General features: G+C 36.7%; 1 protein-coding gene across 1 annotated transcript in view; it reads right to left on the bottom strand.

The window, feature by feature from the left end:
- PRKDC (protein kinase, DNA-activated, catalytic subunit) overlaps positions 1-15,144 on the bottom strand; it is an 81,491-nt gene that overhangs the window by 56,385 nt on the left and 9,962 nt on the right. The window contains exons 13-28 of the mRNA XM_053986773.1: positions 14,464-14,632; positions 13,381-13,430; positions 12,062-12,199; positions 11,679-11,828; positions 11,111-11,226; positions 10,318-10,477; positions 9,109-9,195; positions 8,630-8,749; positions 8,090-8,249; positions 7,552-7,658; positions 5,748-5,838; positions 3,947-4,110; positions 3,143-3,295; positions 1,824-1,931; positions 826-1,052; positions 315-409 (exon numbers count right to left, since the gene is read on the bottom strand). Of these exons, the coding sequence (XP_053842748.1) occupies positions 315-409; positions 826-1,052; positions 1,824-1,931; positions 3,143-3,295; positions 3,947-4,110; positions 5,748-5,838; positions 7,552-7,658; positions 8,090-8,249; positions 8,630-8,749; positions 9,109-9,195; positions 10,318-10,477; positions 11,111-11,226; positions 11,679-11,828; positions 12,062-12,199; positions 13,381-13,430; positions 14,464-14,632 (2,095 nt within the window). The remainder of the gene's footprint in view (positions 1-314; positions 410-825; positions 1,053-1,823; positions 1,932-3,142; positions 3,296-3,946; positions 4,111-5,747; positions 5,839-7,551; positions 7,659-8,089; positions 8,250-8,629; positions 8,750-9,108; positions 9,196-10,317; positions 10,478-11,110; positions 11,227-11,678; positions 11,829-12,061; positions 12,200-13,380; positions 13,431-14,463; positions 14,633-15,144) is intronic.

The raw sequence follows: 15,144 nt of genomic DNA on the forward strand, positions 1-15,144 counted from the left end.
TGCAAAACCACAACTCAAATCTGAAGCACAACCAGCATTTTTAATGTTATTACAAAACTGTAAATCATTGTAAATATGAAAAGGTTCTTTCTGCTAGGCTCAAAATATTCCACCTTTATATATTACAAGGAGTTGATTCAAAGAGTTCCTAACTAGATATCAAATGACGTCTCTACTGATAATGAAAAATAATTCTTCCTTTGTTGCAGAAGTAAGCAAATGTATTTTTCTTACAGTTATAATTTTTCATTTTTAACCCAAGATTCCACAAGGTAACTTCTTCTTCATTCCACAGTTAATTAACTATAGCTCACCTAATGACTTCTCATCTGTATGGGCTAAAGCCAGGCTTTCCAGAAAAACAACCAGTGCTTCAAATATGAACTGCTCCACCAGAGAATTTTCTTCCCTTTCAAAAAACAGGAAAATATTTCAAGAGAAACATGAGTAGAAGAAGCACTAAATGTAATACCCTAAATAAAACCACCAAATTAAATACTGTAGAGATAGACTGTAAAAGATGTTTGTACAAAAAAGTAAATCTAAACCAGTTTAAAAAATAGCAGTGAAATCTGCTGCACATCCTGAAACAGCATAAAAAACTTCATATAAACTTGTGATAAAATTTTATTTTTATAAAATGGACACAGACAAAAAGCCCCAACAACAGAATTATTATTAAATATAAGCTGAATAACAGAATGTTACAGCTATCATATACATTAATAGAGTGAGTGTCAGTGGATGACTATTTGAGCTGTAACTCTTTTGTCTCATTGAACCTTTAGGCCAAGTTAGTTACTGTTTCAAGCTCTGCTTGCTCACCTAAATTCTCTGTAGATACTGTTAAAAGCAAGTGCTGCACCCAGCCTCTTGAAAGCACTGGGGTGAAGAGCAAGACTGTACAGCCGTTTAAAAAGAGACTTGGTGTTTGCTGGGCTTTCCTCCTGCTGTCTTGGTGTAGTCTGCTTGATAGACCATTTCAAGAATTCTCGTACACACTGACCACAGAAATCTCTCAGAGTGCTGTCAACTGGATCCACTATGCCACTCTGAAATTACACAAGGTTATTTCATCTCAAGAATGAGAAAAACCCCCGCTATTGCCTCTGTCCAGTATTATAGCAGCTTACCTACATTGCATTATTTGCAAATGAAAAAACTGAACTCACAGTTTACCAGAAATTAACAAAATTGCTACTGTCTGAGGGAAGGGCAGAACTTTCAGCCCTCACAGTGCTGAATTACACCTCAAAGATCTGGATTTCTATTCCTGTCTCAGCCATCAGTGTAAGTCACTTCATTTTCTGATGGGTGTGCTTCCTGCGTAAGAAGTGGTGTGACAACACTGACTTCCATTAAAAAAAAGTACTCCAATCCTCTTGGCCTGCCTTGCCTCTAAACCACTTCTGTTCAGTGAAAAGCTAGTTTTGAATGCAAAACTTTTGCAGCTGGTAAAGGCAAAGATACTTAGAGAAAAATTAAGCACACAACAAAGGCATTCAGGGGGATGAATGGTGAATGTGCTTCAGTTGTTCGTAGCTCATACTTATGATAAAGAGTTTCATTTTTCTGAAGATGATATACCTGCATTTTGAGAATGCCAAAGAAAGAGAAATTCATCATCCAAATCTCAGTTAAGAAACATTAAATGGTTATTAGAAAATAAATAAATAAACCAACCAACCATTTTCTTTCTTTCAAATAGTTAAGAGGCCATTCTATCTGTTCATGTGTTCCTGGTTGCTTCAGCAGTAAAATGATGCTAGTTAAAAATAAAGTCACATGGCACAGAGAAAAGAGAGGAAAGACTTATGACCTACCAGGATAGCTTCCAGGAGTGCCATTGTATCTTGACTCTCAAATTTTTTGTTGTTGGTAAACCAGTGAATGAGCTGCATGACCAAAGGCTCATACAACTGTCTTGCTACCTGAAAACAGCAAACATTAACTATGTTTCTAGGACTAATATATTTCTATGCTACTTTGCTATTACTATGTAAGAATAAAAACCAGTACTTTGAAAAAGGGTCTATAAAATGAATAACCAATTTCATATTACATTCCCATATCAAGCATCAAAAAACCCCAGACAATTAAAATGGGTTAGATGCTTTCTATTCAGCTAGTCTTCATCACCTCCAAGCTTACTTTCAGTAATATCCTTTGAGACAAAGAACATTGCATGCCAGACTGATGGGTCAATACACAATCAGGGAAACAGGGATGTTTGTTTCTTAATTCATATTTAGATCTAAAAATCTATTTTTACCATTAATCTAACTTCCTGGATTTCAACAATTCTACCTGTAAATCAATCTGATTGATTACTGCCATACTATAGCATGAAAGGAAGAAACACTAAATACACTTATTTATGCATATACACATGCTTCAACTGCAGTGCCTGTGGCTTGGACCAATCCAGACATCATTTACCCATGGTTTATGTTCAGCCACATACCAGCAAAAGAGGTTTCACCTAAACTGGTAACACAGCTTCCTGTCTATGTTAACAGAACACAAAACCCCTTTGCTCTAAAAATAGATATAGATGCCGGGGTCTAAACAGCAGTCTCAAAAGGCACAAAACCCTGTAATTTCAGTGGAGATGAACCTACATGTCTGTTCTGTTTTGTGGAAAGGAGGAGGAATATTAACTTCAAATGTTCAAATGAAATATATCATCTGTAGGTATCAAAGAGGCAGCTACAAATTCTCTCCTAAATGCTTTTCCTATGAGTGCAGCTTTGCACACACTCAATATCCAAACAATCAACTTCACCTCCAATTAACTTCTTACTGAAAGACAACAGAAATTAAATATGGTGATAAAGAGGGTTACTGCCACAAACTCCCTCAGTGAAACATGCAACCTGAATCTCTCTTGTACACTTCTCTCAGGTACCCTGAACTACACTGCATTATAGACGCATTTGAAACCAGTACTTGAAAAGGTTTCGACCCCACTCCCAAAATCTGGACGATCCATCCCTAGAATAGAATTTTAGTCTATAAAATACTCTTCGTTTGGGGAAAAAAAACCAATATGTTAGGAAAACTTCTAAATAAAACTATTAATTAATTCCCACATTTAAAGGTATTTGAACGAGCTAAAATTCATATAAATAAATCTGCTTACCTGGTCTATGTCACAAGCAAGACGAAGCAGAACTGGAAATACTCGCTTATGTAAATGGTACATAGGTGGGGGACCCTGATGTCCTTCTGGCATCTGAGAGGCTTTCCCCAACATATATGTGACTATGCCATGCAGCAGCTCACATGCTGCAACCTGAAATTTAAAAATCCCTTTGGTCATTCATCCATTGCTTTCACAGAGAAGACAAAATTGTGGGCAGAAGAGAATGAGTCACATGAAAGGGTGTACTTGAGAAATCACGCCTATGCTAAAGCACTGTTCCAGGAACAGACCATGACCATGGAAATAATTTACACATATACTAACAGGTGTTTTTCCTAATGTTTTAGTCTCTGTCATGGGCAATCACATATTAGCTGGAAAAAGTCTGTCATCAGATAAGTTACCCATAGTATTTTCAAGAATACTTCCAGTCTGGACTCCGGGTATCAACATCCCAATCCAGCACAGCACCAAAATATTTGTTTAAGTGTTCTGCTGGACTGAGTCCACAAGTTCACAGGCTAGGCATTAGGAGGAGGCCAAACAACACTAGTTTAAAAAGATCCACTAGTTTAAAATGTTCATTTTTATGTTAAATCAGTCACAATGCTTTCTGACAGAGCTTACAGCAACTTGTGCTTTTTAGCTTCTAAACACTTAGAATAGTGTAATCAAGAAAGGGCAAAGAAGCACATTGCTACCTATTAATTAATTAAAACAGGTCTGTAGTAACAAGGAAGACATTATTTTATGCAATTTTATCAGCTAGCACAAAACAAGATGTAGGAAAAAAATCAATACTTTTGTTTGCCTGTCACTTGCAGAAAGAGCCAGTTCAGTCACATGAGGCAAAAATAAGTCCAAGTAGATGACAGGCTTCATATCTGCAAATGGTACAGCAAAGCTCAGGCGCTTCTCAGTGTCCCAGGATACACATTTCTTCATCATATCTTCTGCAGAGGTAGCTGATGCATTTGAAAGATGAAAACAAGATTAATACAATATACAAAATGCAAGTATTTACTTAGTTCAGTCAAAAAAATCTGTAACCTTCCAACTTCAGTTAGATTGCCATGCAATGTTAATGCTTTATAAATTACTGAAATGCTTTATAAATTACTGAAAAATATGAAAATATATAGCCAACGTTTCAGGTGACAGTTATAGCAGTCTCCAGTTTCAATACAGGTTAAGTTTGGAAACAAATAAATCTAGAAGACATTGAATCACAGTTGATTTAAAATACTTCTGTAAGACAGCCAATATAATGCATTTGTCTTCTAATGTTACAGAAAATTCTTTAAGGTGAATCAGACAAGAAAGTCGTTATTGGACACAAAATGAATACACAGAAGCTTGGTGAGTTTAAGAGAGAAGAAGAGACTTTTATTTCCAACTTCGCAATATATAGAATTCTAAAAGTGACAGTGGATTGGAGGATGAAATTGCTACCTCTCCAACTACACTGGTCAAACTAACAGTCTATCAATTCTCTCCTCTTACAAAGAAGAATGCAAAACAATCATTTTTACATGAACAGTGTGTGAGAACTCTAGTAGAAATATGTAAACATTATCAGAAGGTCAAAAAGTTTCATGAGAACTTTAAAACTTTCAAAAGAACTATAAAAGAAACTTAACACTTTTAAAAATCAGGGCAACACAAGAAGTTCCAACATACTGACTTCTGCAATTGCACAGAAAATGACTACATTTACAGCCATTTATAGCTTCCCTTCAAGGAAAACTGGCATACTTACTCCATTCTCTCCCTATATTCCCATATTTATAAATTTGGTTAACAAAATCTGACCACTTTGTATTTCTATTTGAAATACACTTTGTATTTCATTTCCAGAGAATAAGGCTACTTTCCCCCAGTATTTTTGAGTAACAGAGAAGTGCTTGGCAGAAAGAAAATTGATTGTAAAGGCAGAGAAAACAAACACAAGCATGCAAAGAAAGGAAAAAAGTGCATAATACTTCATTAATTTTTAGATTAACTAAATTTTGTGCTGAATTCATCCTTTGAATCTCATGGTCAGGTACTTATACTATTGTTTTCCATTTTTATTAGACTGTTTGATATTTAATATTTAAATTATAAAGCTTGTTCATGGACTGGACAGAGAAAGGGAGAAAATGTCTTTTTTTTTGAGGAGTACCCAAATATGCTAAAGGCATGATGTACCTTAAACTCACAAGTGAAAAAGTACGCTTGCTGAGATTTACACAATTCATGACTGCAGTTCTTAAATACTGAGAACTGTAGTAGATGTAGAAATAAGTACCAAGGAGCTACAAACTGGGGCAAGGTATTAAAATGGCTTTGCAGCCAGAGGGTGAAGAGTGTAATAAATAGAAACATATACTCAGATGCATAGTTTTTTGCTTTCACCTGCAGTTTCACCTAAACACTTTCCCTACTTCACATTAAGTTGGTCAATACTTTGCTCTACTAAACTCCAGAGCTGAATAAAAATAACTTGGTTTAAACAAAAGCAACAAAAAACAGGTATATGAAAGTGATGTTGAGGCCTTAATGAAATCTACTGTCAAGAGAGGCAGCAGAGACATATAAATATTTTTGAGAGGATACTCACCTGTAATTAAGTTGTGGTTAATCTGCCCTCCCAAAGATCCAAGAAGGCGTGCCACTCTAGTCCTTACTGCTTCCAAGGAGGGACTATTATCCTAAATAATTCAACAGATTAATATTAGTGAAAGAACAGTTACTTCTATATAGAAGTAATTTGGTTTACAGAGTAAATGAAGGTCTTATGGCCCTTATTAAATACAGATGAAGAAGGTAAAATGAAACCATGAGGAGAAGAATTTTATCGAACAAGAGAAGAGCTGTGGTTTAGTCAACACAAGAGGGCAAGATTGGAAAGCATTTTCATTGCATTTTGTGAGCTTTCAATTACCATTTCTCAAGTAAAATTTTATTATCACAGATAACACATACCTACAGAATAACATAACAGTACAGAAACAAATCTGAAGCAAAATGTCTCTGTTCATTTGCTTTGATTCCAGAACTTAAAGTTTAGATCCTGTACCTATACAGAATCACAGGATAATTTAGATTACAGAAGACCTCTAAAGTCATCAAGTCCAACCATTAACCCAGCACTGCCACACTCATCACTAAACTATGTCCTCAAGGGCCACACCCATTGTTTTTGAACACTTCAGGGATAGTGATTCTACTGCTTCACCTGTTCCAATGCTTGACAACCTCTTTCATGAAGATATTTTTCCAAATATCCAATCTAAACCTCCTCTGGCACATCCCCCCTGAGCCTCCTTTCTCCAGACTCACCAGTGCCTCTCTCAGGCAACTGATTTTCAGAGCAGCCTGTACAGGACACAAAATTAACTAATTTTGTTTCACAGAATGATCAAGGTTGGAAGGGGCCGCTACAGGTCCTCTGGTCTAAACTCCCTTCTCAAGCAGGGTCATCCTTGAGCACAAGCACGGAATTACAGTTCTGGAATATCTCCAGTGAGGGAGACTCCATAACTTCTCTGAGAAATCTGTCCCAGTGCTCAGTCAGTGCACAGTAAAGAAGTTCTTTCTCATATTAGATGGAAATTCCTGCGCATCAGTTTCTACACATTGCCTCTTGTCCTATTGCTCGGCACCACTGAGAAGAGCCCGGATCCATCCTCCTGACAACCTCCCTTCAGATGCTGAGAGATATTGATGAGGTCTCCTCTCAGTTTTCAGGTTAAACAGGCTGAGATCCCTCAGCCTTTCCTCATTATAGATGCTCCAGTCCTCTAATCATCTTTGTAGCTCTTTACTCACTCCAGGAGCATCATGTTTAAAGACAACCAGGTTGGAAAGAGTTCTATATATGGGAATAATGTCACATCTAAAAAGATGCTTATTCCAAGTTAGTTTGTGTATTAGAATATACAAATAAAACTACACTTACATTTGAGAGGCCACTGGACAAAGTAATATATATGTTGGCCTCTAAAGACTGTAAGCCTATCCACAAGACAATTAAAAATCCCTCAAATGCTTAAACATTCACAAAACTGTATTGCCTACTGCAAAGCTGCTATGCTGGGTGTTGGGAGTCAAATTTTTGTTGATTTTGTGTGTTGGGAGTTAAATTTTTATTGCCATAATGTATCAGTCTAGCGGTGATACTGACTTACAGGATTTTTTCAGTCCCCTTTCCCTGCTTAATTCCCATCCTCACCGTGGAATATGACATCTTTCCGCTGTGCTGATATAATAGCTTCTTGAGCCACACTCTACAATGGAATTCATTAAACTCATCTAAGGTAGAACTAGCTCTCATTAAAAAAAAAAAAAGAAAGTATGCATGCAAGAAAGGAAAAGAAGCAGTGGGATTAACATTTAAATCTAAAAAGAAAGAGGGTTCTTACCACTGAAAATGTCTTTGCTTTTCTTATACGCTGTATCACAACTTTATTACGTCCTTTCTGGGCTGCTTGAGAAAGTTTCCTTACTTCCCAGTTATTCTGGGATTCAACTGATGAACAAAAAACCAGCATATCAACACCAGTTTATTGTACCAGCACCTCATGCACCTACTCATAATTTAATTTAAAAAAAAAAAATCACTCTTGTTTTGCCCATTTTTATTTTTAAAATGTGACAATTATTCTTTCATTTAGAATCTTTATTAAGGAAAATAAGTCTCTTAGTAACACCAAGCTAATTTAAGCAAAAAAAGGACATAGCACACAGAAATATTAAATAGAATGGCAATGATTACTGATTGCTCAGCAGAAGCAAGTAAATCCTAGCTTAAGAAAAAAGTGCATTTTGGGGTGTAAGGGAAGTTATGTATTTCCAAACACAGAAAGTGTACAACTTAAGTAAAAGGTATGGCATGTCCACATCTTTATAAAAAATTATTTTCCTCTTCCTTAAGACTAGCAATTTTTTGCATGTATGTACCTGTAGATGTAGAGGTTTTCAAATAACCATCAAGAAGAGGCAGGACATCCTTGTAATAGGGTTTCATCATATGTCTGGGGATGTGAACTGACCAGTCTTCCAAAGCATCCAGGCCCAGATCAGCCATTGGGATACAGCTAAGGCCCAGTTTAAATGCATTCTAAATGTCAAATACAAAACTATCAGCCTTTCACATTCATTCACTAGTTTTATTTAATGGTAAAAAAGACAAATTTAAAAGCATCTAGTGTACATCTCCCTTTGCAATAACTTTTCTCTGTTTAGCATCTCACTCAAGATTAGCAGAGGAGATATGTTTATATTGCAACGCAGGCACTAAGAGAGTCTGCTTAGTGCAAAAGCAAATTCCAACAATTTACTTTTTATCCAAAGAGTCAAGTCATTTGTGTTCTATCTTACTGAAGACTGTAGATAGCTTAATAGCTACCTTAATAGTGACCTTAATACTGACTTTGCTACAGAATGTTTGCACATATCTTAGGGAAAAAAAAGTGTTAGCTGTACATCACTTTGACTCACCTGCAGTGCGGGAATATATGCTTTGATATCAAGCATGATGATGTCATGTGGTAAAGAGAGCAAAAAAATCAGACAAGATGCCAACAACTCATCTTTATACTGTTTCATTTTTGCTGCAACCTAAAATTGAGATAAATAGATCGAGAACAAACACAAACCTTTTAAAATCTTAGTTTAGCTGTATCAAAACCCATGTAAAATAAGTCAAAACCAATACTGGAATTTCATTCAACTGCAGACAATTACCAGAAGTATTTATACTGTTATTTCTCAATTGTATATGAACTGGTGACCAATACACCTCTTCTGACATTAAAAAAAACCACTGATCAAAAAGGATCTTAAAATTGCACTATGTTGTACAGCTCAAAAAGTAAGAATACCTTTACTGTGTGTAAGATTCTTCAGAAGATAAAATTTTGATTGAATCACATATGTTTTTATTCAGCCTAAGTAAGTTAGGGAGCAACATTCCTTACCTCTTTTCCAAACTTTACAAATAGTGCAAAGCAAGAGCTCTTTTCTGGGTCTTCAGGACATCTTCTGAAGCTTCTTGGGCTGACATCCTACCAAACAGAAACCACAAGTCAGTACTATTAAGAAGCACATAGCTCATATATGAACCACAAGGTCAACCCAGAATACATACATCATACTGTCCAATACAAAAGTGCTGTCAGTGAAAACTTGAAATGTATCTTTGATCTTTCAGAGGTTAGAAGTTAACATTAAGATGGTTCACGGAGGGTCACCTTTTTGGAATATATTAAATATTATGCGAATAAACAAGAAATATATGACTGCAAAGTAACTTTTCAATGGTTTAATTTTCTCTGCTCATGCAACAAACCATAAAAACCCAAACTTCCCTAACAATGGATGTCCAGGTGGCAAGAATGCAACAAGGTACAATGTACAAACATGCAACAAGAAAACGATTTACAACAGTGTCCACTGTACAAGCATCTACAGCAATGAGTTTCCAAATGTGCTTCACTTGGTGCCATCAGCAGCAGTGGCAGGGACAGCTCTGGGCTCTGTGTTGGGCTACACACCCACATGTTTTAGTCCAATAGCTTCCAAACCACAATTAGTGCACCCACCACTGGGGCATCATATTCCCTGTGGAAATCAGTGAGTGGAGCAGGAATATACTCCAGAAGTTGAGTCATTAACCCATACATGACTCTGCTGTTCTAGTTAGATTGTTTCTATCCAAAATATCTTTTATACCACCTGCACTGAAAAGATACCTCCCATCTCTCTGTTCACCCAGCTCAGGATTTTGGAAAGAGCACTGGAACAGGCTGCCCAGGGAAGTCATGGACTCTCCCTCTCTGAAGACATTCCAAACCCACCTTGATGAGTTGCTGTGTCATCTGGTCTAGGTGACACTGCCTATGTGGAGAGGATGGACTGGATGAATTCCACAGGTCCCTTCCAACCCTAACAATTTGGAGATTCTGTGATTACACATGGATGGTGCCTCTTCAGAAACTGGGCTTCTAGTCTAAATTTTGACTATTAATGTGCTTCTAATTCTGGAGGCACAGGAAGCTATAAACATTTGAAACAACCCATTAACAGTTTCAATGAACTATTTTCCATAGGGAACAAAATACTATACCTAAAGAATGACACAGACATTAATACAACATGTTACCCCTCCACTGGGTGAAAGATCTCACCTCAAAGTATTTTATCCTCTTGGCAATTTTCATTGCAACTGAGAGCAGCTTGTAGAATCCACTAATAAGAGGTAGTCTTGTTGAATGTACAATAAGCTCATAACCGAAGGAATATACCCAAGGGTGAAAGTATTCCACATGTTTCTCTGGAAGTATCTCTCTAAAACCAATTCACAGAAAACAGAGAAAGAAAAAGAAGGAAAAAAAGTAATCAAAGTCTTTTTATCTTTAAAAAATACAAGAAAGAAATATTGCTGTAACAGAGCAGCAGAGAGATGGAGAATAAATGCATGCTGTGTTCTGAGTCAAGCACAGGAAGATTTAAATATTGTTTTAGAGGGCAAAGCCATTTATCACTTATTATATCTCATTATTGAATTTATACAAACACACATTCTCATATATCACATTTCATTACTGGTACTCCACAGGCAACTAATGCTGTACCTTTCACTTAGGGCCCCTTACTAGTCTATGAAGACTGTATCTCTGGTCTCTAAAGTATTTAGGATACATGGTCAGGGTAATACTGGATGTTACAACATATAATGAACAACAACTACACCCAAATAATGAAATACTAATGAATGTCCCTTTAAAAAAACTGAGCTGATGAGCTTGTATGTGCTTACTTATGGTCCAGGTGTCTGAAAAACCCTTCCTGTCTCCCTCTTGTGCATTTTGAAATATGATCTATCAAACTAACTCAGAAACAAACATCTTAAACACATTTCACCTCAAACTTCTTCCAACCACTTTGTAACTTTCAAATTACATAAAAACATATCAATACCTGCAGAATTCCACTAGATTTATAAAGGCAATAAAATCTATTGGCTTCGTTGGCTGAAGGTTTGAAGCAGGGTCAGAAGAAGGCCCAACCAAAGCACTGTCACCTGCATTTCCATCCTGAAAACAAATGTTGAAGAAAAAACGCTGGATCTGTGACAACACAGAAAGCTTTTACACATTTTTTTTGCCACACTAACAGTCTGTCTTTTTCTAGCAATTACTAGGTACTCTGTGAGAGGAAGGACCAACAGCTGACATAACAGTAATTGTAAGGAAAAATAAGAGATGCCTGCTTCTAAGTAGAAAGCCAGTCGAAAAATAAAAACCAGTAGATCCCAGATTAGAAATTCTAAAGTAACAGATTCTGTGAACTTCTATTGGTTCTGATGTTTCCATCTCGTAACACTGCAATGCAACATTCAGAAATATAAAGAAAAACATTTTATTTAGGATAAATGTTACTTCAAGGACACCAAAGGGTACCATCTAGGCATAATGAAAACAAAACAAGGGATGATTTTGGTTCCCCTACAACAGCAGGAGTTAATGGACAGGTCCTCAGGTCTCACCTGTTCACTAACATCCAGTTTCTGAACAGTCAGGTCCAATTTCTCAATAATCTTCAAAATAGATTTCATAAGTTCATCATACAGGACACGACTCAGGGATTGCAGTTGTGCATTTTCAGTAAGAAAGTTTGCATCTTCAAAAACGCATTCCTTCGTAGGACAAAAATGTTCATATTTCAAGACACAAATGAAAATTATTTCTTCAATTTACAAACTAACATTTAAATGATATAGAGAATTCAGTTTTAGATATTTCTCAGCTATGAAGGCATAAATTAATCCCTGTTTAATTATCAGCCATAAAATCCAACTAAAACCAAAAACAGTCCTTCTACAGCACATTTTCCATTTAATTTTGTATTTCCATGTTAACTATGCTTTACCTTCATTGTGTCACAGCTCAGTAGACTTCTAAAGAGGTACAGATAGTCCTTATAAGTTGGTACTTTTGATCTTCGTGTCCCAACTTCTCCAGCTTCAAAGGCTTCTTCTGATCCAGAAGTTTCTTTTACAAAAAATTCCTGAAGGGACACAATGTTTGTCAGACACACTGCTCTGGTGGTTTGACCCTGGGTGCATGGCAGGGCTGTTCTACCACTCTCCTCCTCACCAGAATTGGGAAGGGGAAAATAAGATGAAAGAAACTGTAAGATGGGTCAAGATAAAAGCAATTTAGTAGCAAAGGATGACAAAAGATTAATTCTCTACTTCCCATCAGCAGGCAATGTCCACCCACTTCCTTGGAAGTAGGATTTTGGTACATGGAGCAGAAGTTCCAAAAGACAAACATTCTAACCAATGCTGCCCACCTCCTCCTTTCTGCCAGCATTTCTTGCTGACCAGATACCTTATGGAGTATTCCTTTGGTCAGTTTGGGTCAGCTGTCCAGGCTCTGTCCCCTCCCAAGACCTTGTCCCACCAGTGAGGGGAAAATGTTGGAGAGCCAGCTTTGATGCTGTGCCAGTGCTGCTCAGCGGTAGCCAAAATACTAGTGTGTTATCAACACTGGAAACATGCAGCACAGCTACAAATACAAATAGCACAAATATAAGCACAGCTCCATGAGGGCTGCTATGGGAAAAATTAACTTCATCTCTGTCAAATCCCAGGACAACTGCCTATGGAACTACCTGACCCACGAAACATAATGTAATATTACTGCTGCAGGTAGAAACATGGAACGTTTTGTTTTCTCCATCAGTCTGAAAAGAGCACAAAACAACCACCTCGTTCCAAAACAACCCAAAAAAACCTCTAAGGTTGTTCTCCTAGTGCTCAGTTACTATAGTGCTCTATAGTTACTCTGCTGCACAGGATTAAAAAACTTTAATATCCTTGCTTAACACAAGCATTCAGTAACATTCAAAATGTCCAAAATTTAACATGGAAGAAAGCTGGATGACTTTAATTACAACCTACTTTATTACAGACAACCTGACCAAACAGAAATCTATTTCATGCAATTTTCTTTATCCAGCACAAGAGGCACATCTACACTGTGCTGAGCAGAGGTAGGGATGAGAGACTTAAGAACAAATGAGCCAATAACTAATAACACCAATGGACTAATAACAAAATGGATAGTAGTATTTTTGCTTCTTTGGGCATTTCCTTGTTTAGTGGGTTAGGTTGTCAAGAACTGGAATGGAATGTACGCTCTAGGAATCTAAATGAAATAAGTATGTTTAAATAGATATTTTACCTTCGAAAATGTGATTGGCTTGGAGAAAATTCTGATTAATCCCTGATGCACTGAAACAAACAAAACCAAAATTGCCTGAATAGATTTAAAAAGCATGGCATTCATATCACTCATTACATTAACAATGAAAACAAATCAGTTTTCTATATTCTGTCATGGTAAGGGAGAGGCAAAAGAACACAGATTTCTTCCTTTAAGGACAAAATAGCCCAAATCAGAGCCTTGACTCTAGGATGTTCCACAGGCAACCAATCCTGAACTTGCTTCTTCCTACTTTTTCTCAATACTGCTTTGACTTTTTCCTGATTATGAATGACAACCAAAGCATCACCCATAATGCCCTTATTGAAAAGGCAACAACCCCCAATTACGTTCATGGACTTAAGGTAACATAGTACTTGGGTGTACCACTTCCCAACTCAAGAACGTGGGAAATAATGCACATGCCCCAGCAATTGAGAAAAGCCATGATAAATAGCTGAAAGAAATAAAAAATAATTTCTGAAAATCATTGAAAAGAAATGTCAGCTTGAGAATGCTAGAACTGTCAGTTACCAATGTTGACACATTCAGTATGACATTCACAGAACTATACTTAACTTCATATTTGGAATTTTACTATTTTAAAGTTCAAGAGCACAAAAAAAATTGCATTTCTAATAGAGATAACATTCACCCTATTTTCTGTGCTATTTTTTAGGGGTAACTGAAAGGACATTGAACAGATGTTTGTACACTTTCCTGTGAAATCCCTTTCTTTCCACAATTCTTCAGAGCAGGAACGCAAGTCTTATCACAAAAATGCATTCTCCTGCCCTAAATCATACCCATTTTGTTATCCAAAATGATTGTTAAATGCATTGTTGAAGTTATTTAACAGTGGATATTGAAAAATATCACCATGGAAACATTCAACCTCCATTATTAGAGAACAAGACAAGCTTCATTTTTGATCCTGAATGGCTATTCCACATTTCTCTCCTAGAATCAGTTATGTAATTTAGGGGGAAAAAACCCAACCAAAGGAAAAAAAAAAAAACATGATCCCAAAAAGCTCCAACAAAGTTAGTATCACAGACTCACCCACAGTGCTAATAAAGCTCCAGAAAACTGGACCTTTTCCTGAGAGAGACAGAAACACCTTTATTATAGATCTGTAACAGACCAGCTGCATTTTTTCACTGTACTGTGGAAAGCTGCTGATCTGCAGCACAACTAGATGTTCAAGAACTGGAGTGTATACCTCAGGAACCTAGAATAAAGAAAAACAAAACATCCATTATGCAAATTACGTGGAATTATTTCAGCATGTTACATTGTTACAAGAGCATGCATCATGATCTGCTCTGAGAACAAGAAGAGAGTTAGCAAGTGAATTCATATTGGACATACAAAAACCCCAAACAAAGAAACAAACAAAAACCAACAACAACAACTAAATCCTCCCCAAATAAAACTAAACAAACAGAGTACGAAAGCTGCCTGGACCACATTAAGGAAAGTAGCTCCTGAACAGATTAGTGCTTGAGTGAATCTAGTTTTAAGCTTATCATAAAAGTACCAATTTAAATAAACAACAGTAACAGCATTATAATCTGTTTATCCATAACCACCTGAATACAAAACGTATGTCCCGATCTTACTTCACAGCTCCAGGTAAGATCCAGAAAGCCCTCAATTAAACAGACAGCATAACATCATAGCAGAATCAAAGTATCAGTCTCAGAGAACATGCTAAGTATCGGTACCAAAAGACAAAGCATC

This window comes from Vidua macroura, chromosome 1 (genome assembly GCF_024509145.1).
Source record: "Vidua macroura isolate BioBank_ID:100142 chromosome 1, ASM2450914v1, whole genome shotgun sequence".
NCBI lineage: Eukaryota > Metazoa > Chordata > Aves > Passeriformes > Viduidae > Vidua > Vidua macroura.